Source organism: Syngnathus scovelli, chromosome 16, assembly GCF_024217435.2.
Source record: "Syngnathus scovelli strain Florida chromosome 16, RoL_Ssco_1.2, whole genome shotgun sequence".
In the NCBI taxonomy this organism is placed as follows: domain Eukaryota; kingdom Metazoa; phylum Chordata; class Actinopteri; order Syngnathiformes; family Syngnathidae; genus Syngnathus; species Syngnathus scovelli.
In genome coordinates this window covers 5,535,620-5,554,196 of record NC_090862.1, presented here as the reverse complement: position 1 = coordinate 5,554,196, position 18,577 = coordinate 5,535,620, and the positions used below count along the sequence as shown (strand labels likewise).

The 18,577-nt window shown below is 43.0% G+C and overlaps 1 protein-coding gene across 3 annotated transcripts; it reads right to left on the bottom strand.

Moving 5' to 3' along the window:
* Positions 1 to 54: 54 nt before the first annotated feature.
* On the bottom strand, positions 55 to 18,407 carry gpr146 (G protein-coupled receptor 146). Of its 3 annotated transcripts, XM_049745596.2 has the most exons (5): positions 18,127 to 18,407; positions 17,852 to 17,917; positions 16,802 to 16,936; positions 6,533 to 6,680; positions 55 to 2,900 (listed from the first exon to the last, which is right to left on the bottom strand). In XM_049745596.2, exon 5 carries the CDS (start codon positions 2,875 to 2,877, stop codon positions 1,876 to 1,878), a length of 1,002 nt encoding a protein of 333 aa, XP_049601553.1. In that variant the 5' UTR covers positions 2,878 to 2,900; positions 6,533 to 6,680; positions 16,802 to 16,936; positions 17,852 to 17,917; positions 18,127 to 18,407; the 3' UTR covers positions 55 to 1,875. The 3 variants fall into 3 exon arrangements, with proteins under 3 accessions (XP_049601553.1, XP_068509513.1, XP_068509512.1); XM_068653412.1 differs by lacking the exon at positions 18,127 to 18,407 and having other exon boundaries at positions 17,852 to 18,077; XM_068653411.1 differs by lacking the exons at positions 16,802 to 16,936; positions 17,852 to 17,917; positions 18,127 to 18,407 and having other exon boundaries at positions 6,533 to 6,846.
* Positions 18,408 to 18,577: the final 170 nt, after the last annotated feature.

The window sequence follows — 18,577 nt, the reverse complement described above, 5'->3', positions numbered from 1 at the left end:
TCAAATGTGGTATTACCCAAGTCTACCTAATAAAGTGACTGAGTTACACAAGGATGATTAGTTAGTTTATGATTTTATTCAGTCTTTGACTCAGATGAAAGTAGATTACCTAGAGAATCTAGATAAATCTCTGGGGAAAAACAACAACAAAATACTGAATGTGTTCAAAGAGCACCCTACAGTACAGTATATCGATCGCTCACAATATATACACATATCATTTTGCATCATAGTCACTCAAACGCAGAGGGGGGGGATTAAAAGCACAAGTGGACTTGTTTGGACCCTATGAGGTTTTGCCGTTGAACGTAAGAACATCGCATCTGACTAAAACTGAGAACTTTGAGGCTGTTGAAGCTGAAATAAACGGCTAGTCTGGATCCTGAATGCAGCCAGAATTCCAAATGATGATATACGTTTCGGCCAACAGGCGGCGCTGTGGCTACATGGTGAGGAAAAAACATCACCTTCCACAATTCATCCAGACTGACAGCAGTTTGTAAAAGTTCCAAAATGGTGTTGACTTCTTCAATTTAACGTTACGTGTCATAGCTCAGAATATGGCAGGTATTTCTAGGAGGTCGATTTAATAAATGCCTCACAGTTGACGTGCAACGTGGCTACAGTATACAGCACTGTATGAAGAGCTACAATGAACTTTGAGCAGCTAATGATTAACTGATGAGACGTGTGTGTTATAAAAGGGCCGTCACATCTCCTAAGAGACTTTATAAAATGGATGCGAGCTAATAAAACCAAATTGTAACCTTACCCGAACTTCCCATAGTCAAGCGCTGCCGAAAGGCGTGATGTGCAGTTTTCTTTACATTTAAACAAAAGTTCAAAAGTACTCGTGGTGAGTACTCAAGTGCGCACTGTTTACAAAAACATGATTAAAGACTAAATTTGCAAACACAGCTTTGGTAGCAAGTGCTAGCTGAACAGAGCAAATGCTAAGGAGCTTACAACTGGAGCCAAATTCTTGGTCTGGATTTGATGATTTGCTTGGAAATGAGGTAAAGCGGTTATGTGTGAACCCCAAACAACGAACGAGGGTGTAGGGTTCGGTATTTCGACGTGAAGGCATTTTTTCAAAATCCAAGGTAACGAGTCAATCAAAACGCTGCCATTTGGAGGGCATTCGAGCAAAGTTTGGCATTGCACAAAATTAATCTGGAGTTTCAACTTAATGGGAGAATTTTGGCATCGAAGCGAGAGCCTCTGCAGGTGTTAACACATTTCGAGGCTTTACGAGGGTGTAGAGCAGCCTACACATGTTATACATCTTTTTTTCCGCAATGCCAACATTTATTTCCTGTGCCCAAACAAAATGGCAGCGTTCTGGCACCACAACAATGGAATTCTGGCAGCAGAGTGAAAACGCAATCCAAGAAGAGACCTTCAAGTTGGAGTTAATTTAAAGGCTGAGCAGCTTGTCTTTTGTGATACGTTGTGCGTAGAGAACAGAGCTAGCTAATGTTTTCCTTGCACAATGACTTCATTTCAACTCGGGGGCGGGGGAGAGACGTCATATTGAAGAAGAGCTTAATGAATGTACGGTGACATTCGCATGTTCATCACATTGCCAGGATGTCAGGCCGCTGCACTGCTGGGGGAGCTGAGAGCCGATATGCAGCCAAAGTGACTTAGTGGAGAGCTTCCCTTGGTCAAACACACACGAGCACACACACGCACACACACACACACAGACAAAATGGCAGCACTTAGTGGTTTCTTGGATCCGTCGGATCGCGTTCCGGAAGGTGACAGGAAATTCCACAGTTTGCTATGTCGCGCTTTAACGCAGTCCAAAACGGCGAGGGCGAGATACTGGCTCTGGAGGGACGTTAGATAAGTGCTAGGGCGGGGGGGGCTTCACGTGACCACTTGCTGCACTGTGGAGCGTTCGTGTGGACAAGACTGGTCTCGGCAGTGCAACCTGGCTAGCAGCCGCCGCAGCTTGTTGGAGAAGTTTTTGTTCATCTGGCGGTACATGAGCGGCATGGCGAAGCTGCTAGAAAACGCCAGCAGCTTGGAAACGCAGCGTAGGAAGTAGTAGGTGGGCAGGTAGCGTGACCCGCCCGCGTACCCGGGCGTGCCAGCCACAGTGTGCACCAGGAGCGTCACGTAATACGGAGTCCACAGCACAAACTGCACGCACACGGAAGCCAAAAGGAGCCGGTGGATGGATGGGTCCAAGCGGGCCGAGTCCTGGTCCAGCGGCGTGGACTCCTTCCGGATACGTAGGATGAGCGCAAAGGCGTACAGGACGGCCACGGCGGGCACCACGTAGCCGATGAACATCATGATGGCGTCGGCCGCCTCCTTGTTCTGCATCTTGGAGCACTCCACCATCTTGGTGGAGATGTGGTTGCACACGTAAAAAAGCAGCGAGGAGAAGCTGGTGAGCACGGCGCCGCCCCAGATGAAGCCGCACACGTGCTTGGTGTTGTACACGCTGGACATGTAGGTGCGCGGCAAGGCCCGCTCGATGTAATAGTCCAAACTCAGCAGCGTGGTGGAATACATGATGACCAGCGAGGAGATGTTGAAGAGGATGAGCAGCGTGATGTACACTTCGTTGGTGTATTCCCACGCGTGCCAGCGGGTGAAGGTGGAGCTGAGCAGCTCCACGGGCGCCACGGCGTTGAGCACCAGGCCCGCGATGGCCATGTTGACAAAGTAGACGTCGGGCATGGTCATGGATACCTTGTTGGAGAGGTTGACGGCCACCAGCAGCACGTTGTAGCACAGGCCCAGCGGGAAGCACACCAGCAGGTAGACCAGCGATAACACGGACAGGATGAGTCCAAAGTCCTGGCACAGACGGAAGTCCACGCTGGTTTCCGTCTCATTGTAAACCACGCAGATCCACATCGCTGGACCCCGGAGGAGGTGGACTGCAATCACAATCAAGGAGAGGGAACATTCAGTCTAGCAGGCAGAAATCTCAACATCTCGGGGCGCACACCAGGCGGGCCACAGTAAATGAAGAAGGCCTTGTTCTGGTGGCGCCGCACAAAACGGAATTGTTTGACACCCCCGCGAGCTTCTTTCCCACCTCGCTGTCACGTGCAGGCCTGCTGCTTTCCGCATGGTTCCCAAGACAATGGCATTCATGGCCCAATTCACAATTCAACTTATTCTCTTGGTGCCACAACAATTATGAAGGGCACTGCAAGAGCATGTAAAAAAAATAAAAAATGGTTTTATGAAATGTAATGATTGTACGGCATTAGGGGCGTGGCCAAATAAGTAACAGGTGGTCAATCAAATTTGCTGACACCCATGTCACTCACCGGCACAACAATACATGCTGTGCCGATAAAATCCATTTTTTCAATCAGATTATTTGACGAATTACCAAGTGGAGTCGTCGCTGTATTTAGTGTCTCGGCTTCAGACTGCGAGGAATCCTGCATTGACAACACGGGCTGATATATGTGAGGAATTTTTGGCAACTTAGCGAGAAGCGCTTTGAATCTTCCTCTTGACACATGGCGACGACTAGATTTATTAAGAGTGAAATGTGAAGCAGGCCGCGGTGAAGAAGTCACTCCGAGCCGTCTGGGAGTTCAAGGCCGGGTCAAGGAAAATGACCGGGGGAGCGGCGAAGAATCGAGCCAAAGCTCTTGTTTATTTTCACTGGGCTTAATTTGGTCCTTTGCAACTTTGGCGTCTACAAAAACCCTGATGATGAGGAAAATCAACTCGGAAGCAAAAGCTGCGCTAATCTACAACAAAGTGCAGGAAATCTGCTTTGTTTTGCAAGCTCGCATTTCCAGTAAGGACGGGAAGCATTCCTCTTCCTTGACTTACGTAAGAGCCACTACTAAGGGTCTGTTTTGGCCTAGGGGAGGCGGAGACGTCAGTCCGCCGTCTCTGCGCTACTCCAACTGGCTATAATGAGGCTGTGGCTGAGACTGGGAGTCAAAGCAGTTGGACTGGAAACAGGGTCAGCAGGAAGAACGTCTCCGGTTACTCTTTACAAAAGTCGGTTTTCGCCCGCAGCGGAGCCGCTCGGCCCGCGGCATTTACAAGCGCTTTACTTGAGTGAAAAGCTCGCACGGCAATTAGCTTGCTAATCGTCCTCTCCTTCTTAAACGCAAACTGCATTGCGGAATGTATCGTAAAGTTGATTAGGACGCAGGGGTATGGTGTTGATTTTATTTACGCAAGTCGATATGGGGCAGCAGGCTCCCTTTAACAAATTAAGACCACATAGGGGAAATCGGCTATAGAATTAGCATAAATGAAATTTACATAAAGAACAATTGAGAGGAAGCAAAAAAGTGACGCTTTTACGTGCAAACGTGAAACTGGTTTCCACATCCTCATTGATATTAGAAGATATTATTTAACAGTTGGCTCATCCCTGTTCTCATTTTAAGGTTTCTAATTAGTATAGCATCTATGCGGATTTTCATAAGGCTCTCTACGGTGGTTTCGCAATAAGCTAGCAGGTTTTTGTGGTTTGTTTTTTTAACTTGGTGTGAGAAATAAGCAGATTAAAGCATGCATAATTATATTGCCTCATATTTGGAAAATGATTTGCTACATGCCAAACAGCATGTCTTTTATTTACCGACCGGATCTGCTTAGAAAACAAACGTCCTAGTTAAACCTGTTGAACCTGTTCGATATCAACAACTGCATATTTGTCGCGCCTGTGGTCAGCGTCGACTTCGACAAACTTGTGGCTTTGGCAAGAAACGCAACAATGGCCAATTAGGGAACAAACACAAATAGCGGAATGAGCGGTTAGCTTGAAAGCGTTCTGTGTCTCGCAAATCGAAATCACAATGAGAAGTTGACAACCGTAATTGCAGCTCGCACGTCAGATAAGCACTAGCTAGCTTAGCTTTGTCTCTTTCATCTTAAATCACTGAGACTGTTTTCCTTTGTCATCAGAAACTGCAAAGGTTTTGCACTTGCTTCTCTCGCCTCGGCAATAACAACACAAGGAAGACATCTTGCATTGGTTGTCCTCGCACGTAACTGCAGTCTGAACTTCCTGCACGACTGTGCGTCAGTTGTGACAGGATGAAATATTTCCCAGATGGCGAGGACCCCGCCAATGTCGTAAGAGTGACCCCCATGTGCTCCTCATGTTATAATGCGTGCTCCACGCCCCTCGTTTTACAGTCTCGCGTCCTTACTGGAATTTGCAGAGCCTTCTGAGAAATGACTGGATTATGTCACATGATTGCATATTAAAAAAAAAGACACACACACACACACACACACAAACAAATGTTGCAGACATCCCTTCTTGGTGTGTAATCAACAGTAAAGAACTGCACTGCAACCACCAAGATATTTCTTAAAGATTTTTTTTTTAAATTACCAAGTTATGTTTTAAGAGTCCCCAAAGCTTCTCAGACTTATTCCCTAATAATTCACGGTGGTGGAATAATAAACCATCTGATCCAAGGCTGATTAAAATGAGTCACATCCACCACCATGTCTTTTGTGATAAGATCTCCCGTTGGCCATTTTGTCACTTTCCGTCAGTTCCGTCATATATAACTTGAAGATAACGAACGACAGGCACGTTTTTTATTGTGACTTCTCTCCAGCCGTTCACCAGAGTTCAACAGTTCAGCACAAAGCAGGCTTAGGTGCACCTAAGTCACGTGGATGAAGTTGAGGACGATAACGGGCGGCCAAGCCGGCAGGTGGCCTTAAATCTCAGGCGCCGTTTTAATTTGTTGAGCGAGATGATTACAGCACAAGTATTTGATCAAACTGTAACTTTCACTTTTTAGTCATCTGTTTACCATTACAACTTTCCTGCTGCTGTTAAATTGAGTTTTTTGTTGTCGTAGTAGTTACTGTATTGAAAAGACTGGATTAGACTTTTTTGTGGAATACCTAATGTGGCCAAGACACACCCAGATTCTTGCGCCAGCCTACCCAACATAAAATGAGTTTGAGACCACTGCGTTATGGGGCGAAGAGGGGGGGAACCTAACGTAATAAATACGCTCACAGGCCACAAAATTAGGTACACCTGCACAGTCTATACTGTCTACGCAAAGACATCTACATGTTTTCCTTATTATTGTGGAATAGTGAGAGCTGTTTTCTAATACTTTGAACCTTTTCATCAGGTTTTGGCAACTCAAGACTCAACCAGAACCATTAAATGACACTTTCCCTGGTATCAACAGATAGTTTAATTACCTCTGCAAGGATTTGACGTCCGATTTTGGGTCCAGAGTGTATGATAAAAATGTCCTTACAAATAATGCAAGCTTAAAATTGTTATATTGTATGTTATAAGGAAAACAGGAAGATAATCGCTCCATCGCACTTGATGCCACAAAACAAATTGTGTCCAGCTGTCACCGTTTAGTCAGCATTTTCCACCATTGTTTACTACTACTACTATTACTACTACTACTACACGCGTGTAAAAAAATTAACGAAACGAAACTAAAAGAAAACCGACATTTTTTGGTGTGGGAACCTTGGAGGGAAAAACATCAGAAAGTGGAAAAGGGGGTAAAAAGTCGGGGGGGGGACTCACCAGAGACGTTTGAGACTTGCTCGGAGCAATCTACGGAGGCATCGGGTCAGGATGTAGCATTTCGACAGGCATTTCTCAATCGCTGCATTTGGAGAAGAAACGTCCCGAAAAGCACTCCTGCTCGGCTTCCCACCCGCGTTGCTTAATCCTTTACAAAAGCAAACAAAAAAATATATTGTTTTACTCCATTCGTGGTAGCAACTTTTGAGACGAAGCTTGTTCTGAAAAGAGTGGGCCGTCCACTGGAGACGTTTACGAGAGTTACAATGTGTACACACGTGACCCTCCCCCACAGCCCACCAGCCTCCCTCTGCCTTCCCCCCTCCCCACTTCCCCTCGCTTCATCTCCGGTCGCGAGCCCCGGAGGACGTTCTGGGCTCTGATTGGGTAGTTGCTTAAGGGGCGGGGCGTTAAGAAAGGGACCGTGTTGCGCAAACGCACATTGGATTCAGGCAAATTACTTTTTTTTTTTTTTTTCCATTTATTTTTCACGGAAGACGTTTATTGGAGATGTATGCCCGTTTAAAAAAAATAAAAAATAAATTAAAAACTCATTAGTTCCTGCACCCCAAAACACCACCATTTTATGAGTGTTTTTTTAATATATATATATATATATATATATATATATATATATATATATATATATATATATATATATATATATATATATATATATATATAAAGACAAATATGACTGTATTGCACAAAACAAAAGAGATTGTAAATAAATCAACAGGGTTTCCAAAAGTTTAATTACTGTACTTTGGGATAAGCCGCCTGAGCCACGGCTGATAACCTGTTGACCGGCGCCACACTTAAGAAGCACATCCCTGGCATCCGTTCAACTCATAAAATGTCTCATTCGAACAAAACAACAATCTCAAACAAATGCACGCCTGCGCCAACATCGTAGTCATAGTTACAAAATTATAAAATAACATTTCAGCAAGATTCAAATAAGTGACCTCTTCACTCATCTATACTATTGAGGTAGCACAGCCGCACAAAATGAGCATGAGAGAACATTGCAACAAATGTTCCAGCCAATGTTACCTAAACATTCAAATCTACTGGATTATTTTCATGATCCCTCGATTGTAACAACAAACTTGTCAGCATTTTTATTCTATTTAATTAAAAGACGGAGGAGGCTAAATCTTTAATTCACTAATCTTCTTATCCGGAGGACTAATGGAAATGTATTATGCATAGGATCGGGTTTTAGAGCAAGCTCGCGTGACACAAGAAAGCCAAGTCTTTATCTCATTGAACTGTGATTAAACATAGACGGCACCGTGTTGTGATTAGTGTGACTACAAGCCAAATCTTTACAATGCCGTGTCATCAGTTTGTGTATTGAGTAGACAGTATGACATACTCAACACACCTACAATAGCGCTAATTGTAATAATAAAATACTCTTACAATGAAAATCATCAGGGTCCAAAATTCAATCCCCAGACTTAAAACCTATAGAGCTGGTGTGTCAAACTCATTTTTTTCGCGGGCCGCATTGTTCTCATAGCTTTTTTTGGAGGGCCATTATGACTGTCAACCTAAATAAATGTATGAGCACCTCATATTATATACAGTAAAAGCTACAAAACAAACTGACAAATAACTCGTTTTGAAATCAGACGAGTAAAAACTGGTCAAATATTTCAAAAACAGATATTAAAAGTGAAGACAATTTGCGATTCTAGTAATGACACGAATTTGATGCACAATTTGTCTTTGCGGGCCACATAAAATGATGTGGCGGGCCGTATCGGGCCCCGGGGCCTTGAGTTTGACACCTGTGGTATAGACCAATAATTTTATCTCCCAAAGGGAAGTGGCCTAATTGTCCCAATACTTTTGACGGGGATGCGTTCATTTTCTGCATCCGGGAAGGAGTTGTTAATGTTAATGTGGAATGTCTTAAAGGTAACAATCCACGTGATCCGCAAGCAAGCACTAAAATCTCTCCCTATTATCGGACGGCTTAAGAGCACAGCGAGGCGTTCGTCTGCACACGCCGCCTGTTTACAAATTGAAATCTTTGCTTCGTCCGTCCCAGATGCACGTCAAGGTGTTTGCGTAATGACTTTGGCACCACATGGTCACAGACATGAGTTCTAATGACTACACTGACTTATTTGTGACTACAATGCACTTGTCACATTAGCACCTCGGAGATGATTCCAGCAGAAAATCCCGGAATGTTGCCAGCAAGACCGCAGGACGCGGATTTTTGGGGACCTTTGATGTCCTGTCCTATTTTAACTTCAAGCACTCAAGTGACAAGCAAATATTGTTGGGATGAATAAAGTCATTTTTGGTTTTGTTACGTAATAAGTTGCCAGATATCACATGAGCTAAGCACATGAACAAAAATAAGTTTGATATACAGTACTGTTTTTTTCCTTTTTGGTTGGTTCCAGGAACTTGAGGTTAAAAAATTTATTTGTGGTCAGCATATGCACTGCTGATTGTGTGTTCAAAGTTCATGACATAGATTGTATAGAAAAAGCACCCAACAGGCCCTACATATCTTAGATCAATATTCCAAAATCTTATGTCTGATATTTTGGAAAGAGTTTTAATGATTAATTTTAATACTCCCCTTCCATCTGTGTCATTTCCACCATCGGGCCTGGAAAGATCCCTCAACTTTTATGCTTCCGCAGAGAGATGCTAAAAATAGTAGCGATGAGTCTTTGTTGGGACCAACAACCTTTGTCCCTGTTTACACTCATAAGCAGTAAGAGGTTGCATAAAAATTTGAAATCAAAGTAATGAAGAGTGATAAGATGTTAAAATTGACCATGTGGGTTGTCTCCATTTGATATCACAAAGTTTCGCAATGTGGTATCCCTCAAGGGTCTGTTATCTGCCCCATGAGGTTTTCTTTGCTCATGTTTAATTTCAAAAGTCTCAATAGAAATATATTTTTAAAAATATATCTTCTAATACAGCAGATTTTAATACTATCCTAAGCAAAAAATAAATTAAAAAATCACCAAAATTCAAATTTGGATGAATTATTTTTGGGCTATCCAGAATATGGACAACATGTGCTTTTGGCTCTACAGAGAGGCCCGCATTGTTAAACAGAATTCCTGGAATAAGTGAAGGATCAGCTGGTGGTGGGCGGGTTTCAAAGAGGAGGTGCCAAGCTTGCTGAGATGTACCGTAGATGCCAAAAGCATACACGAAGTGACATTATCTTCGATTTTTAGTAGACGGTGAAAGTAAAAGATCCAGCCGTGGTCAGCTGTTTTCTTTGGTCAAAGTAGTCTGGGTCGCTTGTCAAATCCTCTTGTACATAAACCACTTATGGGGTTACGTTGGAAAAGTACTGTATGGTATTTTCAGTAAAGTCGCGGTCACACTTTGCGGCCCTGAGGAATGCCGAGTGTGTAAACAACAGCAGAAGCAGTACGACGAGCAATTATTGTAACCATCGAGAGACTTCTTGCAAAATAGTAAATTCTTTCCATGCTGGAGAGTCACAAGTCTTTTTTTTCTTCTCCTGATTTACCCAAATATTTTCAATGGGATTTAGGTCAGGATGCATTTTTTCCATTTGTATGTGCTGCTGCTGCTTTGAGTCATGGCCGCTGGTCTTGAGAGCCAAAAACATTGTCCCGCCGAAATGTTGTTTGCTGACTCTGGCTAACATTATTTTGCCTCCTGTGATTTCCGCATCCCTTTGATGCGAGAAAAAGGCCTCCAGCAGCACAAAAGAAGCTTCACAGCATGTCATCACCTTCATGTGTTACTTCTCAAAGGCTGTTTGTTCTTCCTAGCCTCCGACTCCTACTTAAAGGTCACCTATGGATGTTTGTGTCCTCATCGGGTGGTAGTTTCTCAATCAAATCTGATAGACCCACCAAAAAAGTTTTGGCGCTCGCACGGGTGCCGACGAGTAGATCTAAGAGGGATTAGCGAGCTGTTGTGGTGGATGGGCTCCAAACAGCGGGAGGCTGTCCATACACAGCTGTGCGCTTGGGGCCTTTCAGAACGCTCCGGCCTTTCTGGACCCCTGCTCCGTCTTTGGCTCGGACCCCTCGGTCATTTTCCCCCTCCCACTGACCTCAAAGTTCATAAAGCTCGCCGGCTGCAGACAGCAGGAAGGTTTTTTTCTGTCGCTTGAAATGCGGGAAACAACATTGCATATATAACCTTTTTTTTTTCTTGACTGAATTTTTTTTACTTGGCGTCTAGCAATGATTTTGACGGGTCTGACGGGAAAGTACACGAATTCGTGCCGTGGTCGGTGAGCGTACATATTTACATGCCGCTACACCATCAGACCTGTCTGGTCTTGTTCTTTTTTTTTTGTGCAGTTTTTCATTCCTTACCAACTTGATGGATCTAATGAGTCTTGTAGTTAGTGAGAGGGTTCAAATACACGCTGGTATATCCTATCGGCCGTGTCTAGTCTTTTTTTTTTCGAAATTAAGCTTTTATTCAATGAGTTTAATCGATATTTTTTTAGATCATATTGCTAAATAGAAAAAATGGACTCCGGAAAATTACACGAGAGATTTTCCCAACCTATTCCATATGTTTTTTATGCAACTCGTTTTGTCAAATCTTACTGAGTCAAAGTTTCTTAGCATGTGACGCATTGTTTTTATTTTTTTTTTGCAGGGAAACAACCCCCAAAGGACTGGTTGGGGTTTTATTCATAAAACAGCCTGGCACTAGCTAAATACCATCACGGGATTTACGAGAGTTGGAGAGCGGCTTCGCCCATCATGCGTCAACATCGGTGGCATAAGATGTGAAAGGGCTGACTGACATTTGGGCTGCGTCGTCAGACCCATCGAGTATTTTTTCGATTTGGCCTATGAATTCCGATTTGACAGTTGGGAGAAAAGTGCCTGGTTGGCCCACACCTGCAGCGCACACATTGGCCTGTTTGATGTTGCGGTGAGGTCGCCCTCGAAAAAAAAGTGCTTGGCTGTCAGCATGTTGTGCTCGAGCGAATCCGCAGCAGCCTCTGTGTGTTTGTGTCTGTGCAGCTTTGTTTATATGCCTTGCTTTTGTATTACAGCCTTCATATAAATGCTCTATCCGCTAAAACAAAAACAGAAAAAAAAAAAAGGAACTTGTTTAGTCTGGAAACAGCGGTGATCCGTAAAGGAGAGAGCTGCCAACAAAGCACCTTCGGTCAGCTGATGTTTTCCAGCTCCAGCATATTATTACTTTTTTTTTTTTTTTTCAAGTAAGCTCACGCGCCCTTTCAAGGACGGCCGGGTAGAGAACAAGCTCATTACTTTTTCATGACATCCACCGTCTTTAATCAACGTCAGAGACTTGCTTTCCTCGGAAACTCACTCTCTTTCCCTCTAACTCAACTCGGAGCTTTCGCTCGCGTTAAAAGTCTTCTGTCGAATTAGCTGTACTTCTACTGAACTTCCTCTACGTCTTTAAGTAAAAAAATAAATAAATAAAAGCCAAACGTCAAAACACCATAAATGTAGCAAAGCAAAGGATATTTGAATACAAATAGTGCAGCAACACATAATAAATAGACATAATAGAGCAATACTCACAGGCATACATTCTTTATCCTCTGCAAAGAATGACAACATCATGACTACTTAATTAGTAAAACTGGACAGACTATTGATTATTTTTACTGAATATTATATGCCTGTATGATACTTTTTTGGAGAAGGCTGGAACGGATTAGTGGCATTTCCATTCCTTTCAATAGGGAAAGCTGATTTGATATACGAGTGTTTAGTGTTAGAAGCCTGATCACAGAAAAAAAATATTTGTATCTCAAGGCACCCCAGTATTATATTATCTAATTTTATTTAGGTTTTAACAGATTTGTTGAATTATGACACTTAACATGTACACAAAAGGTTGATTAATAGCAAATAAGTACACAATGTCGGTTTCAAAGCGTCGATGTATCCAGGGAAAATCGGGCATTTCCCAGACAGCTATTGATCGGCATGACATTGTGCAGTTGTCCCTAATGTTGTGACTGATGGCTCCATGTCCTCAATAGAAAGGAAGTACGAGGAAGCCTTTGAACAAGGGAACAAAGAGCTCCTGGACTCCCGACCCGTTGATGTGTGTGTCCGAATTCTGTGTCTGCTGGGAAAGGCTGGAGGCCTCCGCAGTGTGGAGAATTCAATTGGGGAACCTGTGCTTGTTCAAGGGAGCAGAAGACAGCAGGGGGGGTAATGTTAACCATCTTTATGGGCAATAAACAGGACATGCATCTTCCGCTCGATGGATGCTGATGACCTTTGGGCGTCATTGAGTTAACAACGAGGAATCTGGTCTTCTTCTCTTTCGTCAAGTGACATCGAGAGAGAAAAAAAAAATCCCTGAGAGGATCTGAAGATGAAAAAGCACAGAACAATCCTCCAGTGTCATGTCTTCATCTTGTTATTCCTTCCAGGAAACAGAGTGGCTCTGCCTTGTCTCATTCCGGTAAAAGCTCCTGACGCAAATGTGAACTTTCATACAGGAATATCTCAAAGGCCTCGAGATGAGGTAGAGAATGTACAACTTGAAAGTCACATTAGGTAAGGTCCCAAAACTCCCCCGCTAAAATCAACAAAATTTGAGCTACACTTGGATGTTCATTTTTTTTTTTTTGCAGAAAGCCCTTGTGGTTATTAACTAATAAATAGCAACCCACTCACCAACCAGTCTGTTGTGACCTTTATTTGCCAAAAAGCTTTGCCCCCCCCCCCCCTAACATCAGATAACAGCACATCTGATAAGGCTTATTTACTTCATACTCCGAAAAGCCTTTACGGTAACAAACAAACAAAAAGATTTAGTTGCCGCATAAAAAAGTTTTGGCTCTACTAAACTTGTGCCGTAAAAGTGATTTTTTTTTTTTTATACTAGCTCTGTTTTATAACGTTTTATGGTAAGGGTGAATTTTAAAACGACAGCTGGTTAGCTTAGCTTAGCACAGATGTACGCTGTAAAAACTGCTTTTGCTCAAAGCCATAACTGTAGTCAACCTTTAAAATTATTTAATTAAAATTAATTATTTATAATTTCCCCTCCACGTGGATCATTTATCAATGTCACTTTAGACTGGGCCAAATGGTTTTTGCCATTCTCCTTCACGCTAAGTGAGTTAGCTGCTATTAGCTTGGCGAAAATCTCACGGAAAAAGACGTTTTTCAACGTGGTATAAAATGAAACAAATTCACGGATAATATGGAACAAATGACATATTTTTAATGTTGACAATATCTTACTCAAATCAAACTTGGACCAAAAAAGTATTTAGTTTCGCCACATATGCCGCCCACATGTAGTGTGATCAAAACTTTGCTCTTGTTTGTTGTGGCGCGCGGCCCATGTTGTCGACGTGCCACCAGATCTGGCTAAGAACCGCACTTTCTCTGAGATTTATCTTTCCACACCCTTGCGGTGCACCCACCGCTCACCAGCGAGGCAAATCCAAATGCCAAACCACAGAACAGGACCACATGTTTCACATATCGTACGAGGTAAACGAATCCCGTTTTTGTACGAACGTACCTAAAATGCATTAACATGTTTCGTTGAGGCAGACAACCAATGGAGAGAACACAAGTGAAAGCAGGCGTCTGATTGGCCAAGGGACAGGATATGAAGTTTGAAAATGTCCAATAAAAAAAATGAAGCTAAAAGCAGTGACACAGGTTGGGTTGCTGCACAAACAAAAAACGTTGTGCACTTTTCAGAGTGGTCGAGTCAGCATGCACTCAGACGTGTGCCTCCCACTCCGGCTCCAGCCTTTCAGCCGCCCCCTTTGTGGGCCCCTTTTTACCCTGTGTCTCCTGCTTTCCATTGTTCTTGTGCGCTCTTATCAGCTGTGCAGGCTCCAGCCTTCCTGACCACAAACATCTTTCTGCCTCGCTCCCTGGAAATAAAAGCTTCAACACCATGCTTAGCGAAGGAGTTTATTTTCCCACCCGTTTTGTGGACTTTGAGCCAGAAAATTAGCACATTTATGAAAACGTGTGTTGTGTATTTTAGGAACCTCAAATAGGTGTTGTGTCACCGTGGCCACCCTAAAAATAAAACTATAGCTACGCCCATGGTGTATCATAAAAAGAAGACACAAAACTTGTTACGATTTTAAAAGTGTTTTAGTCAAGGTTTACCTCAACATGATTTCAACAAATGATGTCGAAAGCCACCTCCCGTAACCAAAGCTGAGTTGGAAAAGCAGGCTTTAGCCTTTTGGTCCAAGAAAGACTGAATAAATGAAAACGGGCTTCGCTTGGCCTTGGGGGGATCAGATAAGCGTTGAATCCAGGGAGCGCGTAAGAGCTCCTTTCGAGGCCTTTTGTTTTCTCACCATATTGTTGGCCTTTCGTCAAGAGCGATGCTTTTTATTATCCCCTTGTGGCCATATTAATGATGATGATGGGATCGGAGCCTATGGCTACAATATTTCCCATCGGATGTATATCACAAATACAACAGACCACCCGTGCGACATAGGAGGCGCAACTGTGTTTACTTTTGCGCAATCTCACGGTTTGATGTTGAGAGATTTGGCAGTGTGAGGCTCTGTAATGAAAGCAGGGTGATTATCTCCACCGGGGCACGCAGAAAGAAAAGCTATCATTATATCAATGCAAGCTTCCCCAGGGCCATATCTGCAAACCTGCTCAAAGCAACTATGTTGTGCAATTAAAAGGAACACAAAGTGCTTCATCCCAAAGTGTTGATTAGCAATAAGCTTTTAAATGCGAATATGAATCCTCATTAAAAAAAAAAAAAAGAAAAGATGCATTTTAGAGCAGCAAAAACAAATACAACAATTTCTCACCAGGATTTATTTATAACAAAATGTATTGCTAATCAATCTTATGGCCAGGGTTTGTTTTATTACTTTAGCTAATGCTAAATGCTATCAATGTACTCATCCTTATTCAATCTTTTTAGTCCATTTCAGCCGTACCAAAATATTTTTTTTAATCAATTTTCAATAAGAAAGAATACACTGACTAAATCCTCCATCGATTTCAATGCGAGGGAGGCCAAGCCCCCCCCACCTGCCCCATTTTGACCGCCACTGCTTCAACCATTATATTTCAGTAAGTCCCAAAGAGAAATCCCTGTAAATCGCAATCCAGATGACTCAGTCTAAACGGAATCTCAACGTGCGTCATTCAATATTTGTCAGGTTTCGCCCCATGCGATCATCTGTACGAGCGCCACGCGTTGTTGTCGCCGGAGGCCCCCGTTGGGCGGACGCGGAACTGCCGGTCCGGTCGGCGCTGCCAAAAAGCAAGCAGGCATCTGGATTTAGTTTCACTCCGCTGGGGCCCGGCCTTCGGCAGATGGTGTTAGCCAAACAAGCGACATAGCGCTGATTGGAAGCAGAGGGGCGGGGAATCTCACACTTGCACAAAGGCTGACTTTATCATTTCGTAAGTGAGGCTAGGCTACCTTTTTCAATTTCAAGTAAAATTAGGACTTTGTCTGCATTAGCAACTTCTTAATTGACTTTTTTCCTTTTCTAAAAATGACTTTTTTTCTTGTCAAATAAATGTTTTTGCAACACTAGCTTTATCAGATTAATAACATTTGAACTTTTCTTGTGAAATTACTTTTTTTTCCTTTCGTTTGTGCAACTTTTTTTCTTCATATTATGTCTTCTTCATAGTCGTTGACAGGGGAGTTTTTTTTTTTGTTTATTTTACGACTTAGTGACGATTGATCGGCATCTGTTTGTGTCTAGAGCAAAACAAGGGAGAAGCCATTTCACTTTGGAGTGTGTTTAAATCCTCAAGGGAAAACAGTGCAATTTGTTCCCTTCCGTTATACTGGGAGAGCCAATACTGAACATGCAGGCAAGTGGCCCATATGAAGAAAGGAGAAAAAAAAAAAGAGGAAAATTCTCACATTGTTGCTCTCATGCCTCGTAGTCTCCCTCCCAAGTCACAAAAGTCAAAAGGACCCCCCAGACCTCCAATACAGTATGTGCGTACCACCCACCGACCCAGGCTGGGACTTTCTACAAACGTGTTCTCTCACATTCATTAAGCGCACATGAAAAGAAAGCACATTATGTTCTGTACAATGCACAACTTAACTGTCTAGTAAGTTAATACATGGAATCAAAGGTGGGGGGCACGCATGAGACCCTCCGTGTGAAGTTTCTGGAAAGGGTCCAAGTCTGAGTTCAGCATTGGATAAAGAATAGACGTTTTTGTTTTTTCCAGTCTGTGGTGTTTCTTATTAAGTGTCCACAGTTAGTTAAAGTTTCAAAAGTGTGAAACTTGCACTGACCTTAAAACGAACCTCGCCACCGCATATCCTTCCGGCGTCCATGGCTACAGGTGTCTTTGTTTCACTTCAAAGAAGGGCGCCATCCAGGACCACTGGGTAGCCCCGCCAGCCGACGACCACTTGACCCTCCAAGATCTGAGATGGGAAAAAGACTTTTGTGGATTAGTCGGGTCGCAATCATCCAAGGGGATCCATCAATTAGCAACAAAGAAAGAAGAAGGCAATGATGGTGGTCTTTTTGTTTGCGCACCGCTGCGACTTTGAAGGATTTTTGGCTAGGCCATTGATTACCTAAGGAAAAGGGCAACGGTGACACAGAATAAACACCACGGCCTGGTCAAAATGTCAAAGCCCTCGCGACTGTGTCTACTGGTATGCCAAATGAAAATCTTATAAAACTAATTTTATTCTTTAAAGTCATTAACAATTAATTAACAGCATGGAGAAGAGACAGATTTTTGTAGAGTTATAATGACTGGAACGTCACTGCTAATTTTTGTTAGCCCATCTATGACGTTTCACAGTGTATGTTAGCATGAAGCTAGCCCTGAACTGTAAATAGAGACCCCCCCCCCCCTCCACAATGTTCCGCATTGCTGAGTTTATCCCAGTGTGGCGTGATGACAGCACACATTCCTGTCTTTTTGATCTTTCATGAAAAGCCATTTTCAGGTTTTAAGCTGTTAGATCAACATCTCGCTTGACGAAACACACTGTACCTTTTAGCCAATTAGTTTTAGAATGTTCAAGGATCGAACAAAATGTGCGTTCATCTGGTGCAAACTCCAAGCCTAAGGGTGGTTTGAATTTCTACTTGAATTCCCATTTTTGTTTGCAAAAATACAACAAAATGGTATCCAAAAAATCTTGGACCAGATATCCAGAAAATAGCAATGCTAGCGTTAGCACGGTTAATGAGCTAATGATAGCCACGGCTACATTTCCTAGCATAACTTTTCGTAATGGCGTCACTTTGAATAATTATGTTTTAGAGGCAGAGTCAAACGTCAAAAATACCTCTTTTTTTAATTTACTAAGAAATAAACTTACCTGTCGAGTAGAAATGTTGCTAATCACGCAGCGCCTCAGAATCCTAGCTTGTTTGCTGGGCTCAAACTGTAAGAAAAAGTGTTTTTTAAACTTTAAACTTGTTAAGTGCAGTATTTTGTCACGTCCCACCCACAGTATTAAAGGTCAAGACTAGTCAATGAGCTATGTGTGCATTTCCAACACAACTGATTGTTTGTCTAAGACCGTGATAGTCATTCTATCTAATCAAGTAAAACAAACGGGAGGTTGTTTTTATTCTAAGGACATTCACAAACCTGCAGCCCTCTTGTTAGGCCGTACAGCGAGTACTGTGCAGCCCTCACTGTACTGATAGCAATGCGTCCTCGGTTCGAGACGCGACGGCGGATCTAGCTGAGGCTGGCGGGCGGCCAAGTGAAGGCCGTCCCAGTTAGCATTCCTCTGATGCACACTGTCCAATTTTGTTCGCTTACTCGGACACAGAAAACACAAAAGAGCTGCTGTGTCGGGGCTCCCTTCGGGGGCCCCAGGGGCCTCGTTGCAGGTATTTACGTCGGTGGGTCACAATATTAGGGACACCTGCACAGACTAGAAAAGCATGAACGAGGTGATTGACATGAGTGGAAGATTTTTTTAATTTTTTTTTTTACTTTAGTTCTTCATTTGAAAGATTCTTATGGCTGCTGTATCCAAACAAACTATTACACAATTTCAATTAAAATGCATTTGTGAAAGCGAGGCATTTGA

Excerpts from the sequence above, each read along its gene's own strand:
- gpr146 (XM_049745596.2), bottom strand. The coding sequence starts at position 2,877 with ATGTGGATCTGCGTGGTTTACAATGAGACGGAAACCAGCGTGGACTTC.